Raw genomic sequence first — 16,815 nt, forward strand, 5'->3', positions numbered from 1 at the left:
CGACTCCTCCGTCCCCCCCGCCACCCCGCGCAGGTCATCTCCTCCAACCTTCACTGCGAGGAGATGCTGGATTTCCTTGAATCCAAGATCAAGGGAATCCGCTCCGCGGTCACTTCCCCTCCAACTTCCACCCACCACCCACCCCTTCCCTCCCACACTCCGACTCCTACCCATCCTCCCCTACACACCTTCGTACCCGTTTCCCCACCCTCTGTCACTGAACTCATCCTATCCCTAAAACCAACCACCTGCTCCCTTGACCCCATCCCCACTCCACTCCTTATCTCCCAGCTCCATTTTCTTGCCCCACACATCACTGACATCATAAACCTGTCCCTCTCCTCTGGCTCTGTCCCCATTCCATTAAAAACTGCCATCATCACGCCCACCCTGAAAAAACCCTCCCTTGATGCGTCGCAGCTATCAAGCTACCGGCCCATCTCCAACCTCCCCTTTCTCTCCAAGGTCTTGGAAAGAGTTGTCGCCTCCCAACTGCGCTCTTTCCTCTCCACCCATTCTCTTTTTGAACCCCTTCAGTCAGGTTTCCGTGCTGCTCATAGCACAGAAACTGCCCTGGTCAAGGTCACCAATGATATCCTGACCATCTGTGACCAGGGCTCCCTCTGTCTCCTCGTCCTCCTCGACCTATCGGCAGCATTCGATACGGTCGACCACACTATCCTACTCCACCGCTTGTCCTCCCACCTCAACCTTCAAGGCACTGTCCTTGAATGGTTTAGGTCGTACCTTTCTCACCGTCTTCACTTCGTCTCAACGAATGGCTTCTCCTCCACCCCCCGTACTGTCTCATGTGGTGTCCCTCAGGGCTCTGTCCTCGGTCCCCTCCTCTTCACCCTCTATATGCTCCCCCTTGGTGACATCATCCGCAAACATGGGGTTAACTTCCACATGTATGCGGATGACACCCAACTCTACCTTTCCTCCTCTACTCTCAACTCCACGACCACCGATGTCCTGACAGCCTGCCTGTCCGACATCGAGTCCTGGACGAGAGACAACTTTCTTCAGCTCAACGTGCAAAAAACCGAGGCCCTCCTGATTGGCTCACGTCAGCGCCTCCGCACCTCAGGCGCTGACACCATCAGCATCCAAGGCTGCACTCTCCACCTCTCAAAGCCAGTCAGGAACCTCGGCGTTTTGTTCGACCCTGAGCTGTCCTTTCTCCCTCACATCCGCACCACAACTGGCACCGCCTTCCATCACCTCCGGAATATCGCCAGATTACGGCACTACCTCACCCCTCACGCTGCTGAAACCCTGGTTCACGCCTTTGTCACCTCAAGGCTGGACTATGGGAACTCTCTCCTCGCCGGCCTTCCCGCCACCTCCCTCCACAAGCTGCAGGTCATTCAGAACTCTGCAGCTCGTGTACTGTCCCGCACCAGGCTTCGGGACCACATCACTCCCACCCTCGCTCGCCTCCACTGGCTCCCCATCCCCCAGAGGATTGATTTCAAGATCCTCATCCTCACCTACAAGGCCATTCACGGCCTTGCTCCCTCCTACCTCTCCAACCTACTATCCCCCTACCTACCTGCCCGTACCCTCCGTTCCTCTGGCTCCGGTCTGCTCCACGTCCCCCGCCCCAACCGCCCTACTATCGGTGGTCGGGCCTTCAGCCTCTCAGCCCCGAGGCTCTGGAACTCCATCCCCCAGTGCCTTCGCCTTGCTTCCTCCCTTTCCTCCTTCAAGGCCGGTCTCAAAACCTTTCTCTTTGACCGTGCCTTCAGCTCCCCTCTCGACTCTCTTCCTCCTCCTCGCTCCCTCCCTTCCCTCCCCTCACCCTGACCATTTCCCCCTCCTCTCTCCCTCCCTTCCCTCCCCTCACCCTGACCATTTCCCCCCTGCTCGGGTCATGACCCAACTGTGCAGCGCCTTGGGACGTCCTCCTGACGTGAAAGGCGCTCTATAAATGGAATCTTGTTGTTGTTGTTGTTGTCCTGAATGTCTGTCAGACATCAAGTCCTGGACGAGAGCTAATTTTCTTCAGTTCAGGGTCAGCAAGACCGAGGCTTTCCTGATTGGCTCCTGTCAGCGCCTCTTCACCTCGGGCGCTGACAGCATCACCATCCATGGATACACACTGCACCAGTCCAGAACCTTGGCGTCTTGGTTGAACCTCAATTGTCCTTCCTACCTCACATCGGTGCCGTGTCCCGCTCTGCCTTCCCCCAGCTCTGTAAAATCGCCCGGCTCCACCACTGTCTCACACCACAGGCGGCAGATACCCTCATACATGCTTTCATAACATCCAGGCTCAACTAAACAAACTCCCTGCTTGTCGGCTTCCCCAACTCCTCCCTCCATAGGCTGCAGCCCGTGTCCTCTCCCACACTATGCTCCGTGACCCTATCGCCCCCATCCTCGCCCGACTCCACTAGTTTCCCATCACACAGAGGATACAGTTCAAGATCCTAGTCCTCACCTTCAAAGCCCTCCATGGCCTTGCTACCCCCTCATCTCTGCCACCTCCTAACCCCCTGCCAACCTGCTCGCTCCCTCTGCTCAGTGGGATTTGACCTGCTTAAAGTCTATAGCCTCGCCTGCACCACCATTGGCGGGCAGGCCTTCTATTCACCTTGCCCCCACCCTCTGGAACTCCATCCCGCAGTCCTTCCTCCTCGCCCCCTCCCTTGCCTCCTTCAAGACCCATCTCAAGACCCTCCTCTTCGACCGTGCCTTCAATCACCTGCATTCTCCCCTCCCACCCGCTCTCCACCCTCCCCGATCCTGACCCCCCCCAGCTCAGGTCCGAAACACTGATTGACCAGCGCCTTGGGACGTCCTCCCAACGTGAGAGGCGCTTTACAAATGTAATTTTGTTGTTGTTGCTTCTCTTGGGCAAGCCTCTCCACCAATTTATATTCTAGCATTTAGACATTGCTGGGTTGTTTACAAATGGCACCAGCAAAGCTGACAGTGATATGTATGAGGTGGTTTGTTGCCAGGGGTAACCTGTAGTTTTGTTCAAGGTTGTAATGGCACCAATCTGGTGGTGAGACACTTTGATGATACGTGTGACATACATGAGCAAGAAGGGAATGGAGGGGGTAGAGAGAGGGATTTGGATTGGGTGGAGATTCCTCCTGTGAAGTACAAACAGCATAGACTAGCTGTGCTGAATGGCCTGTTTCCGTGCTGTACACTCTATTGCATGTGATACTATATGATATTGCCTCAGATTGGGATGGTGAGAGAATTAGAAAAATGTCTGGTCTGACTACGACATGCTGCAGCCTTGTTTAAGACCAGTGACCAATGAAGTGGTATTGCTGTTGATGGCCTGTGGGTCTCTTTACTCACCTTTGTGAAATGTATGACTGAGAAATGTTTGTCCATGATTCTAAAATTGCTGTTCATTTGATGTAAATCAGGCTGTTTCTAGCACTTCTGCTCTATCAGTTGAGTGAGTCATACAGCAGCAAGATTGGAAGCTGGTGATGGAAAGCTGCTTTAAGCATTGATGATTCCTAGATTTAATTTTAATTTTAAATTTTGGTAAATGAATATTTGTAACTGCCAATGAAGCTGTAACCTTGAATGTGGCTTACAGATTTCCAGGAAATGATTCACAAATACAATTCACAAATCATATTCAGATGTTTTGTTTCCTATTAGGTTACCACACTCCCAAAGAATATTAATTGTTGTGGTCGGTTAACTTCCTCAACAGTAATTTAGTCAACAGGTTAATACCTAGCATCTGTAGACTCTTTATATAGTTTTCTTACCTTGGGTTAATGGGAGGGTGACTAAGAAAAACATCTGGTCTGACTACAATACTCTGCAGCCTTGTTTAATGCTGTGTATTCTCAAGCAGACATCATCTTATCTGGATCAGCTGTTCAGGGGGGCATTGCTGATGACAAACCAGGCAGCCTTGACTGCTGCCTAGGACCTGGCTACTACCACTACCATCCATAAAATCCAAATCATTCAAAACTCTGCCGCCCGCATTCTCACCCACATGAAACTCCGTTCCCCAATCACCCCAGTTCTTGCCAGACTGCACTGGCTGCCTATCCCAGAGAAGATCGATTTCAAGATCCTCACCTTTGTATTCAAATCCCTGCATTCCTCTGCACCCCCCTACCTCTCTGACCTCCCTGACCTCCTCTCTCCTCAAAACCGTACCCGTTGCCTTCGTTCCTCCGGGTCTGGCCTCCTCCTCGTCCCCCAAGTCCTCCGCTCCACCCTCGGCGGCCGGTGCCTTCAGCCACTATGCCCCGAGGCTCTGGAACTGCCTTCCTCACTCCATTCGTCTCGCTCCCTCCCTTCCCATTTTCAGGTCTCTGCTGAAGATCTTTCTTTTTGACCGAGCCTTTGTCACCTCCCCCCCCTCCCCCTGGCTCGGTCCCGGGATCCGTTACTGTAGAGCACTCTGAGACGCCGTCCGGCGTGGAGAGTGCTATATAAATCCAAGTTGTTGTTGTTGTCCCACAAACATCTCTGCACCCCCACCCAGTAAGTTCACCATCCAGGCCTTGATGTCTGACAAGTAAATGGATTAAAAGATGGATGAACCTGGGGGTCACAGCTGGAAGAGAAGTATATTTGGGTGTCCGCTTATGTGTGGGAGTTGATCCCACGTCAGTGGATGACATCACAGAGAAGGAATCAAGGATGGAGCCTTGGGGTTCACCGCATGTGACGGGGTGGGAGGAAAAACTATTTGCGGAGATGAAGTGATGCCACTGGATCAGGTAGGACTGGAACCATGCTAGTGCGGTCCTACTGAGGCGGATGAGGAGGGAGAGGCAGTGGAGGAGAATGGCGTGGTCAACTGTGTCAAAGGCAGCAGAAAGCTCCAGGAGGACAATGAGATAGAGGGAGCCCTGGTCACGGAGAGAGTGAGGATGGGTATGATGGTCCTTGTTGAAGAAGCTTGTCACAAAGTGTCCAATGTTTGTTTGGTTTCAGCTGGTTAAAGTCTTAACAGTACCCCAGCACACATTCTGCGATCAAAAGACTTGACTCTCTTGCCAACCTGCATTTAATATTTTGCGGAGTATTCCTCCTCTGCAAAGACCATGCACATGTGCTCCATTCCAGACAAAGGAATATTCTCAGTGCATACTTAGAACTGTCAGGAGTTTGGATTCAAGATGCTCAAACATTGTGATGAGTTTCAGTTATGCTTCAGACACTTAGCTCCCATCTGTCAAAGAGAGAGAATGGGGTGGGGGTAGGGGTGAGTTTGAGAGGCACAGATAATCAGACAGAGAGAAAAAATAGTTAGTGAGAGAAATGAGTTGTGTGGTGGAAATGAGTTGGCATTGTGTGGTGGAAATGAGTTGTCTTTTGTGGTGGAAATGAGTTGGCATTGTGGTGGAGGAGGCCTCTCTACTGATAGTGTTTCACTAGTTAAGACTAAAATCACAAATTGCAATAAGGATTTGTGTAGGTGAGCTTCAGACATTAAATGGATGTCTGCATTTACTTGCTTGGCAATTCAGGTTGTGGGCTTTTTTGTATTCTATGGCCGTGTTGTGACTGGAAAATAGGATTTCCCCAAACATGCTTTGTAACTCTGAGCCATCAGACTTTAAAGTTCTGCTGATTTGAACCCGGCTAGGTCTGAGATCAAAGGTTGTTGTTTAACACACAATAGCACCCAGTGAACATAAGAATTAGGAGCAGGAATAGGCCATTCGGACCCTCAACCCTGCCCCGCCATTCAATAAGATCATGGCTGATCTATTCTAATTCCACCTACCCGCCTTATCCCCATATCCCTTAATCCGTTTATCCACAAGAAATCTATCAATCTCAGTCTTGAATATGTTCAAGGACTGAGCATCTACAGCCCTTTGGGGTAAAGAATTCCATAAATTCACTATCCTCTGAGTGAAGAAGTTTTTCCTCAACTCAGTGCAAAAGGGCTTACCCCTAATTTTAAGACTGTGACCCCTGGTTATAGTTTCTCCAACCAGGGGAAAAAGTCTCCCGCTATCTATTCTGTCGTGCCCCTTCATAATCGTATAGGTTTCTATAAGATCATCTCTCATTCTTCTATATTTTAGAGAATAAATTACTCAACCTATCCTCATAACTCAACCCCCTCACCCCAGGTACCAACCTAGTGAATCTAAGTTGTTCCCCCTCCAAGGCGAGTACATCCTTTCTTAAATAAGGAGACCAAAACTGCACACAATACTCTGGATGCGGTCTCACCAGGGCCCTGTACAGTTGCAGCAAGACTTCCCTACTCTTATATTCTAACCCTTTTGTAACAAATGCCAACATACCATTAGCCTTCCTAATTGTTTACTGTACCTGCAAATTAACTTTTTGTGACTGGTGTACACGAACACCCAAGTCCTTCTGAACGCTACCACTATCTAGTCTCTCCCCTTCTAAAAAATAAACTGCTCTTACTGTTTTTGCCACCTAGGTGGATGACTTCACACTTCCCTACATTATACTTCATCTGCCACTTATTTGCCCACTCACCTACCCTATCTATATCTTGTTGCATTTTTTAATGTCATCCTTGCTGTTTACTCTACCTCCTAGTTTAGTGTCATCCGCAAATTTGGATATATTAAGTTCGATATCCTCGTCTAGAGCATTGATGTAGATTGTAAATAGTTGAGACCCAAGCACTGATCCTTGTGGCACTCCACTAGTCACATCCCACCAATCTGAGAAGGACCCGTTTATCCCCACTATTTGTTTTCTTCCCGTTAGCCACTAATATTAATACTGTATTGCAGTTTTAATTCAAACTAATGTATTGCATACTTTGCTAGCACAGGACTTTCACTGTACTAACTCAGAATGAATGTCATTTTCATTGTGATTTGATATGGTTGTGACCCATTCCAAATAAACTAGGACTTGCAGGTTATTCTGTCTAAGGTCATGGTGTTCAGATTTGTCTTTTGACGGCACTGTGTGAGTCAGTGGTTTAAACAGCTCATTGCAGCTTAGCTCCAAGGGGAATTGAAGCATAAACGTCTGCAGCTGAAGACAGAGTGTGTGCAAGGTATTCAGTGGCTTGAATGCCACACAGTGGTGTTAGAATTTACACTTTTTGTATAATGTTAGAATCATAATAGATGTTGCGAATGAGTTAAGTTAAGTGTGGGGTCAACTGGACTGACACTCATGATTAACACTCAAAAGCGACAGAAGGCAACCCTCAAGAATAGCAACTAATGATCAAGTTGCTTAAACTAGAGGGCCTTGGTACCATCCCGGGATACTGATAAGAAATAACCAGTCACTTAAAAGGAATGTACTAATGATCCCACCTTACAAAATAACAAGCATCAGATAACAGGGGTCTTAAGGACAATGTGTATGTGTGTGAGGCACGTACACCCCATGAGGTGTTCACGTGCATGATTTTGACAGGTGATCTAATGTCCGCACCATGATTGGACGAACATCGGTAAAGAGTTCCGATAACTTTGTGTACGGGACCATCCCGGGTCACGGAGACAAGGGTACGTGAGATGGGGCCATCCCGGGTCGCGGAGACGAGGGTACGGGAGATGGGGCCATCCCGGGTCGCGGAGACAAGGGTACGGGAGATGGGGCCATCCCGGGCTGCGGAGACGAGGGTACTGGAGATGGAGCCATCCCGGGTTGCGGAGACAAGGATACGGGAGATGGAAGACAGAGCTAGAAACACTAAGACTGAGAATATCAGATGGAAGATTGAAAGCTGTAAGCAAGAAGACTGAAAGCATGAAGAATCAAGCTTGTGTGCTGTAAAGACACAGTGTTGAACTCGAGATATCTACGGTGGTATTGTTCTGTTATAAGATCTGTTGATTGTACCGGCCTTTGGTCTGACCCATCGGGATATTGGGGAATAACGAACGAATAATAATAAAACAGTCAGCTATCTGGTTAAAGGAATTAGCGTTATTTCCTTACAGATTTGGCTGATTTTATTTTCTAACAACTTGGGATTCGGCGGGATACTCTGAATTAATACACTCGGCAGTTGACGTGTTTATGAGTCCGGTACGACCGTAACTAGTAAACAGTTGGGACGGTGGCCATGGTACTTGCAGAAATTAGGAGTACGGTACGACCGTAACTCGTAAATAGTTGGGACGGTGGCCGTGCCTGCGGGCAATTAACTGAGTGTATTAACCCATTGGGATTCTGAGTATTAAAGAACTAATACAATCCATTTGAGCGAGTGTCTCTTATTTGGATTTTCTAACAGTGGTAGCAGCTGGATTGCATTAACTTTATTTCTTTTAATATGGACGAAAAAGCTTCCTTTATTACATTTAAGATCTGTTCACCCATTGTAAACTGTTGTCCCCGGCCTCTTGACCAGTGAATTGCACATTGTACCTGGAAGACTAAAATTGCAGTAAGAGAATCCAAATGTGGTTAGGCTTCTTCCCTTGCATTACATCTTGTTCCATTGTACATTATTGTGTATCTGAGCCTTTGTGCATAACTTGCAGGAGTGATGAGATGCTTAATTTAAACAGTTTGTAGTAGGGGGGGATAAAAATTTGGGAGGGGAAGATCAAGTGAGACATTTTAATGAACGGTTAGACCTAGCAAGTGCATCCTCTTTTTGGTTCCCAATCTCCAATCCCTCCCCTTGTGCCGCTGAGACCCTTATTCATGCTTTCATCACGTCCAGGCTTGACAAGGCCAACTCCCTTCTCTCCAGACTTCCTAACTCTTCCCTCCACAAACTGCACATTATTCAGAACTCTGTAGCTTGTGACCTCTCCTGCACTAAGCTCCTTGAGCCTATCCCCTCCATTCTGCCCAGTACACTCTCCCAGGATCCCCAACCCCAAAGGATCGTGTTTAAGATCCTCATCATCACTTTTAAAGCCCTCCACTCAATTTCTCAAGAGCAATAATATCTCTGCTAAGATTAAATGACCAAAACAGCATATAGTTGTTCAGGTTGTTAGCACTTAGTCAGAAGATTGTGTGTTTGAGCTCTACGTCAGGACTTATGGCCTTAGCTGACATCTCAATTTCTGGCTTCTGTTAATCATAAACTACGTGGACAGAATTTTGCCAAGTAGGTTCCTCTTTGGGAGAAAAAACAAAAATTCTGTACAAATTACCATCCTGTGCATTAAGAGGTATGAAATTCTACCAGGCAGTAAGATAATTCCATGATCTATAGGCAAAAAATTTGCAACCTAAGATGAAAATTTTGCACATTCAATTTAAGACGAGGTATCAGGCTCTGCCACTGTTGAGCACTCCGAGATGCCGTCTGGCATGAAGGGTGCTACATAAATGCACGTTGTTGTGATATTTCATGCTTCTGATGTTTAGATTATTTTACTCTGGCACGCTACCCTGCGTGAGGAGTGATATATAAATCAGGTTGTTGCTGTTTTGCCTGCCTGCCAGTAATTCTACTCAATGCAATGGGAGAAGGTACCATTAATCTTGTGTAATGCATCCATACAGTTGTCAAGATTTTGAGAGGTGAATGGGTCACTGGAGAAGGGATTTATTTTCTCCTCTAAGCTCCTGTTAATCGAACTGGTCAAGCAGCGGGAGGCTTGCTCAACGGTGCTCTGAATGGCAAATTGTTGATTGCTGGTTAAACTCCAGAGTATCCCCAATCCACACTCTGCGGGATCCGAACCTTGGTTTGCAACAATCTATGCCTCATCCTCTCCAGAATTGGGTAAACAAGGTTATTCCCTCCAGGGAGAGTAGGCTTTCCATTCCAGACATGGGGAAAATTAAATGTAGGTGACATACATGGAACTCTGTCTGATTTGGATAGTCTTGACCATGGTGATGTGTTTCTGCATGTCTGAGACCTGGCTGAACAAACTGTTCAAAAGTGAAGCGTTTGTTTTAAATGTGGAGTCCTATAGCATATTGTTTCGAGCACTCGTTTCGCAAACAAGTGGACCCGGGTTCGATTCCCTGGCTGCACAAAACATTAGGCAAGTTTCCTTACTCCACACACCTCTATTTACCTAGCAGTAAGTAGGAACCCGTTTGTTAATTGTTTGGTGGATCACTTTTCTGGGGGTGGTAATCCCTTCAAAAATAAATAATTTGTTTATTTAATCCATAACTGTTTGTGGAGCACTACTGTGTGCAATTGGCTGCTGTGTTTTGCCCACAAAATATACAGTCAATTCACTTTACAGTAATTTCACTTTACTGTGAAGTGCTTTGAGATGTCTCGAAGATGTGATAAGGCACTATATCAAATGCAAGGTGATTGACAGCCTTGGAGCAACTTATGAATGGATGGGTCCAGCCATTGATGAGCAGCTCCAGCTGTCAATCAATCACAATTTGACTCCAACCATTCCCCCCCTTGTTCTTCCTCATCCTCCACCTCTTCAGCGATTGACAGCCCAAATCTACTTGTGAATGGTTGGAATCCACTGTCAATCACAGTTTGATTCCTCCAAAATCAATCCCGGAGCAGCTTATGACACAGAAGGTGCAAGTGAGTACCTTTAGTAGTGATCAGGATGGCATTTTGTCCCAATTAACTGGATTGTTGTACAAATTAAGCAACATATATAAAGCGGGTAAGAATACAAATGAATCCGGGCTGGGCATTTTGTCCAAAAACAGGTTAAAAACAGAGCAATAATACATCTTATCCGCAGATTCCAGAATCATGTACTGGCAGGTTGTAATAGACGTCTCTCATAATGCTTGAATAACATGATCAGATGTCAGCAGTCTATTTTCATGCCCATTACACCGGTGCGTGCTCAGTTCAGTGAGATGCTATTATAGTACAAGCAAAGGATTTGATTTATTTTAGTACTGCAGAAGGAAGTTATTCAGCACCTCTATTTTGTATTGCTTAATGTAATAATGTGCAGTATACTTATTCACTAAGCTCACAAGACTATTTTTAATGTTTCTCTTTATTGCGTAGTGAAAGATTGAATGCTCTGAATGCTCACTGGTGCTTCTTGTGCACAATGGGTGGAATGAGAGAAGGCTAACTGGTGTCACGTTGCTCTTATTTTTGTGAAGGCATTCTAACAACTCTGATTGAAGAAAGTTTACAGGTCATGAATTCTTAGAAACAGTCAGTTAGTTAGTTACAGAGGGGCAAATATTAGTTCCTTTCCCATCTGAAAAGGACAGTTTCTGTACCTGCCAGCTCTTAAAAAATGAATTTTTTAATTAATCAATCCTATTCTATGATTCGTCTGAGAAGAATTGTTGCTTTTGAAAAGGTACTGTTTTGACAGGAGTGATGAACCTTTCATTTTTCAGTAAGTGAATCCAGATGAGTTTGACATCATTGTGGAAAAGGCCTGAAGCTAGTCTCCTCTTAAAGCAAGCCTTCTATCTTCCTGTTCTGTATGATGGAAACCTTGCCTCTTCACACTATAATCTCATTCCGATGCAGTGGGCTTTGTTTGTAATATGCCAAGTTCAGTTTACACTTGTGAACATTCCCTTTCACAGCACAAATATTGAAGTGGCACATATTTTTCAAATATGATGGTTAGAGAGAGGCACATCACTCCATTTTCGAAAAGTTATTCTTGTTTTTCTGTAATAATTTCACAAAACATATGAATCAAAGTTTCCTTAATCTTTATAAATACTATTTGGGAGAGCGAGAAGAAATGTATGCAGATGACTAATAGGTTTAGAAATAGCCCAATAGCACACAACTTACCTAGTTCCTGACATTGTTTTCAGTCTAAAGCTGTTCACGTAATTCCAATACTCCAGTTCTATTTGGGATATGGCACAGCAATGATGAGTTGCAACTAACCTAGATTCTGATCTCTGTTCAGTAATCCACACACTTTTTTCTTTTCTCTTTTGCTTCTTTAATAATGGTTTGTACCAGAAATTCCACCCTGTGTATAAAGCATTTTTAATTTCAAACCTCTTTTTTAAAATAAAATTTGTGACCAGTAATATTCTCGTAAATATTCATTGCACCTTTTCTATTGCTTTTATATCCTTCAAGCTATGAGGAGAATGTTTACATTGAAACCAGACATGAACATGTACCATTTAGCTGGAAAGTTTATTGTGTACGTGTGAAGACTTGCTGTGCTGTGTGATCAGTTTCTGTGCTGACTGGGTCTTACGGAAGTGGGTAACCTCCTGTCACCTTGAAGTGTGACTATCTATTCTGACCCTCTCGTTTTTCAGGTACCTGAAATCATCAGTACGATCCGTCAAGCTGGTAAGATCGCCCGTCAGGAAGAGGCTCAGAGACCGGCCCACGAGTTGGATGATGCTTTCTCACAGAAGTATGAAGTGCTGTTCTGTGGCAGGGTGACCGTGGCTCACAAGAAGGCTCCGCCAGCCCTGATCGATGAGTGTATTGAAAAATTTAACCACCTCCGAACAAGCGACGACAAGGAAAGCAAAGAGTCAGCTGAGCAGAAAGGAACCGGGGGGCTGAGCGCTGGACATTCACTGCTCTCAAACTCTAAACTGCCTGGGTGCGTGGTACCAACAACAGCCAAGGGAGAAAAGAGCAACAAAGCTGTCACCAAGCTGGGTGGCCAGCATGTACCTTGCACTGCACAGTCACAAAGTCTTCTGCAGAGATGGGACTTGTGTGATGGGAGCAGCAACTCAAACTGCAGTGAGCAGGACAGCGGTGGTTCACTGGATCTCTGGAGACACAGCAGTGCCTCCGACATGGTGCAACCCACAGACATGAAGGCCAATAGGACCATGCTGTTCACGGTAATGTTCATCTGGTTTGTTTATTTTTGCTTATTATGCTGAATCCTGACCTCAAACAACATGCTAACATCACTTTAGTAGCAAGTCAGCCAACCAGTTCCTTGGTGGAATAATCTCCTCTAGTCTTACTGTGTGCATTATAAGCCTTTGAGTTTAGATGTTGGCCACATTTTGCATTGATGGTTTATGGGCAGTTAAACTAGAAATATGATTGAGGAAAGTGTAATGCTTGTACACTTTTGGAAGACTATAGGATGTTTGGTCTAATCATTTTTCCCTTTTACAACTTGGCTGTTTGAGACACGTAAAGAGTTGAGATGAGGCAATGTGGACTGCTCTTGCTGCCTATCTGGTGGCAGTTGAGGATGTTGCCTATCTGGTGGACGCTAGAGCACTCGCATCACAAGTGAGAGACCTGGGTTCGATTCCCAGCAGAGAAAAAACCTTGGGCAAGTTTCCTTATTCCGCATGCCTGATCATAATCCCTCAAGAAAAGAAACAATAATAATTTGGTCACCCAATCCACTGACTGTTTGTGGGACATTGCTGTGCACAATTGGTTGCTGCATTTCGCCCACAAATATACAGTCAATTCACTTTACAGTGTATTCTGTGAAGCGCTTTGGGACATCCTCCCGATGTAAAAAGCGCTATATCAAGTGCAAGGATTATTATTATTATTTGTGAATCAGTCCAATATGGAAACACAGCTAAGTTTTACACTTTTGTTTGTGATGAAAGTAAAGGCTATGCCTTCTGTGAACAGGCCCCAAAGTGAAGTTCAATCAAAATGACCTCTGTTTGCTTCAAATTGCCATGTGTTTACAGAGAAATAGATGCATTACATGCAGACCTTTGCGCTTGTGCAGTACAATGGGGAGGGAGCAATGAGATAAAACTATTATCACAGCTGCCTCTTGACTGGAATCTGTGCTTGCTGCTCCTGTCTGAAAGGGATTCATTGTACCACAGCAGATACATCACTATTTTTGTAGTAGGATAAGCATCCAGCTTTTCAATCTAATTATTGCCATATGAATAAGTTAATGAGCAAGATCATGCAATTCTATTCTGGGAACTGGGATGATCTCTTACCTGTGGAATCCTTCACATGTCCAGAAGATAATAGTTCTATTCCTGTCCAGAGAGTGTTGGCTGAGTATGCTAGTCAGTCAAAGGTGGAACGGAGTATATGAATCATTTGAAATCTGAACTGCTGACTTTTTTTCTGCTCTGTACAGCATTGCGTACAGTCTATTCCTTCAATACTGCATATGTTCCCAGCCACGGATATCAATCTCGTCTAATATACAGTGTACTTTGGTGATCACTGAGGTAGTGCCTTAGCCATCGAAGTTGTGGCTGCTGAGATTTTAATGCTTTTTTGCCAAAACAAGATGTTGTGCTATTTTTCCATTTACAAATGCATTTAATTTACACGAATAGTCTGTTTTTTAAACAAAATGTCAACACTAACTTCAGTACTTAATTAGAGCAGTTTCATTGAGTGAGTCAAAGAAAAAAAATAAACCTTTGTGTTTGCTTATTATTGATTTCCAGTGGCACAGATTAGATTACTTTATTGGTTTTATAACAATAATATAAATATAATAATCCTTGCATTTGATGCAGGAATTTCATATAGCTCCTATAAAACTGTTTCGAAGTGCTTCACAGATAATTTCTGTAAAGCGTAGTGAAATGCTGCAGCCAACTGGTGCACAGAATGACCCACGGCGGTGAAGTGAGTGATCAATTTATTTAACCACTTCTCCTAATGCTTTGATTGGTCCAAATTAAATACAACAGGAAGACAAATAAAAGAATGTGTTTGAAGGGCGAGTTTATGATGTGTTGGGAAATTATAAAAGGCGGAATATTTATTCTGGATAGAATCAACGGTGTACCAATGGCCAATTAGTGTCTGGAGGACCCTTGATACTTAAGACCGCATAACTTTGAACCAACAATTAAATCTTGAAACTTAGTAATGTGTAAAACCAACTGAATTATCTAATCCTGCTTTCTTGACTGAACATCTCGGCATCATTTTTAGTTTCCTCATCCACGGTGTCAGCCTGGCTGAGTTTTTAGCATTCTTCTGTTCTGAATCACAAGTTTGTGATTTCAAGCCCCCATGTCAACTTTGAACTTAATTTTTAGGCTGATACTCTGATACAGTACTTGGGGAACCCTGCTTTGTTGTTGGTGCTGTCCTTCCGATGAGACACTAAACCAAGATCTTGTCTGCCTGTACAGGTGGATAATAACAATAATTATCAATATTATTGAAATTGATATGGCGCCTTATCACATCTTCGAGACGTCTCAAAGCACTTCACAGAGTATACTGTAAACTGAATTGACTATTTTGTGGATGTTAAAGATCCCATCGCACTATTCAAAAAGAGAATTCATTCAATTCATGCCTGTTTCCACAACAATGCGGTGTCCTAATTGGGACTGGTGCTCGCCTACAAAATACATGCAGCCCTCTAGCTCACTGGTTAGAGCGCTTGCCTCGCAAGCAAGAGTCCTGGGTTTGATTCCCAGCAGGGGGAATGTTTGGACAGTTTTTCTTACTTCACACGCCTCGGTTTACCTAGCAGTAATAGGAACCCAATTGTTATCGATTGGCGGATCGCTTTTTCAGGGGTAATAATTTCTTCAAAAAAATATAATAACTTGCTCACTCAGTCCATGACTGTTTGTGGGACACTGCTGTATGCAATTAGCTGCCGCATTTCGCCCACAACATATACAATCAATTCACTTTACAGTATATTTCTGTGAAACCCTTTGAGATGTCTCAAAAACGTGATAAGGCGCTACATCAAATGCAAGGATTATTATTATTACACTGCACTGTACAGTAAATCCTGTGAAGCATTTTGTGACAGCCTCCCAATGTGAAAAATCTTGAATATTAATTGACAAAAACCTGTCATTTTGGCATTTCGCTAATGCAAGAAATAGTCTCACTTTGTCTTCTCGACCAAATAATTTTTTTCTTTTACTGGGATGTGATTTAATTGCTCTTGGGAATCTTGCTTATTGATGACCAACAAGCAATGGTTGTACGAAATCTGTGTGCCCTCTAAGTGCACCACAGAATTTGAGTTGTATTGCTCAGTGTGAATTTGATCGATCCTGCCTGATATCCACATGTGCAACTGTAGCAAGGGTCTCTGAATAGTATTAAGAGCAGGAATCTCAACTGAATTTTCTCACCTTCTTTCTCTTTCCAAAACCCAGGACACTAGGGTTAATTGGAACACCACTGTTGCCAGCGAAGGCTGACTCAGCACAGACCAGGGATCGAGCCTTGAATTAATAGTCTCTGGCTCAGTTACTCACTGAATAAACATGCTGAGTCATCAAGAGAGCACATGCAGTTTTTCTGAACTTGGGATTTCTTTTGGCAAGAAATTAAGCTCTTTAGCGAAATGCCAAAATCACAGGTTTTTGTCAATTAATATTCAAGATTTTTCTAGATTTGATTATGCAAAATAGTCCGTCCAACATGGCAGTCATTCTAAACTCAAAAGTCTATCCTTAGTCAAAGCCTATTGAATTGAGCTCATCTCTTAATCTAAGCACGGTGGTAGATGTGATGTTGCTGTGCCACAGTATTGCTGTCAGAGGGAAATAAATTCCCAAATTCATCCCTGCTGTGGTTTTGGAACTGCCACAGCTTCACAAGATGTGTTTTCGTTCTCTCATTTCTATTTATTTTCCTGTTTAGATTGGTCAGTCGGAAATTTACCTCATAAGTCCTGACACAAAGAAGGTGGCAATTGAGAAAAGCTTCAAAGAAATCTCCTTCTGTTCTCAGGTTAGTATAAAGATACTTTTTGTTGCTTTCCTCACCTACCTCTAAATGCTGAATCCAGGGCCAGAGCCAACATTACTTTATGCTTTTTGTTTTTCTGAATGTTTTTTGAAACACTCTTATACTATATTGTATTGAATGTGTTTTTGTATAAATATATACAGAATCACAGCTGAGCCAGATCCTCTCCAGACAGCCACACACCAATAGTCTTTAATCCGTGATTAGGAGCAGAAACCCTAACTTGTGTTTTCTGGATGTGAAAATGATTTTGATTCCAAGAAGAGCCTGAGATGTCT

General features: G+C 44.5%; 1 protein-coding gene across 1 annotated transcript in view; it reads left to right on the forward strand.

The window, feature by feature from the left end:
- The window catches only part of tbc1d1 (TBC1 (tre-2/USP6, BUB2, cdc16) domain family, member 1), a 96,412-nt gene that overhangs the window by 13,172 nt on the left and 66,425 nt on the right, over positions 1-16,815 (forward strand). Inside the window, exons 2-3 of the mRNA XM_007889098.2 lie at positions 12,139-12,684; positions 16,430-16,519. Of these exons, the coding sequence (XP_007887289.1) occupies positions 12,139-12,684; positions 16,430-16,519 (636 nt within the window). The remainder of the gene's footprint in view (positions 1-12,138; positions 12,685-16,429; positions 16,520-16,815) is intronic.

This window comes from Callorhinchus milii, unplaced genomic scaffold, assembly GCF_018977255.1.
Source record: "Callorhinchus milii isolate IMCB2004 unplaced genomic scaffold, IMCB_Cmil_1.0 Scaffold1, whole genome shotgun sequence".
In the NCBI taxonomy this organism is placed as follows: domain Eukaryota; kingdom Metazoa; phylum Chordata; class Chondrichthyes; order Chimaeriformes; family Callorhinchidae; genus Callorhinchus; species Callorhinchus milii.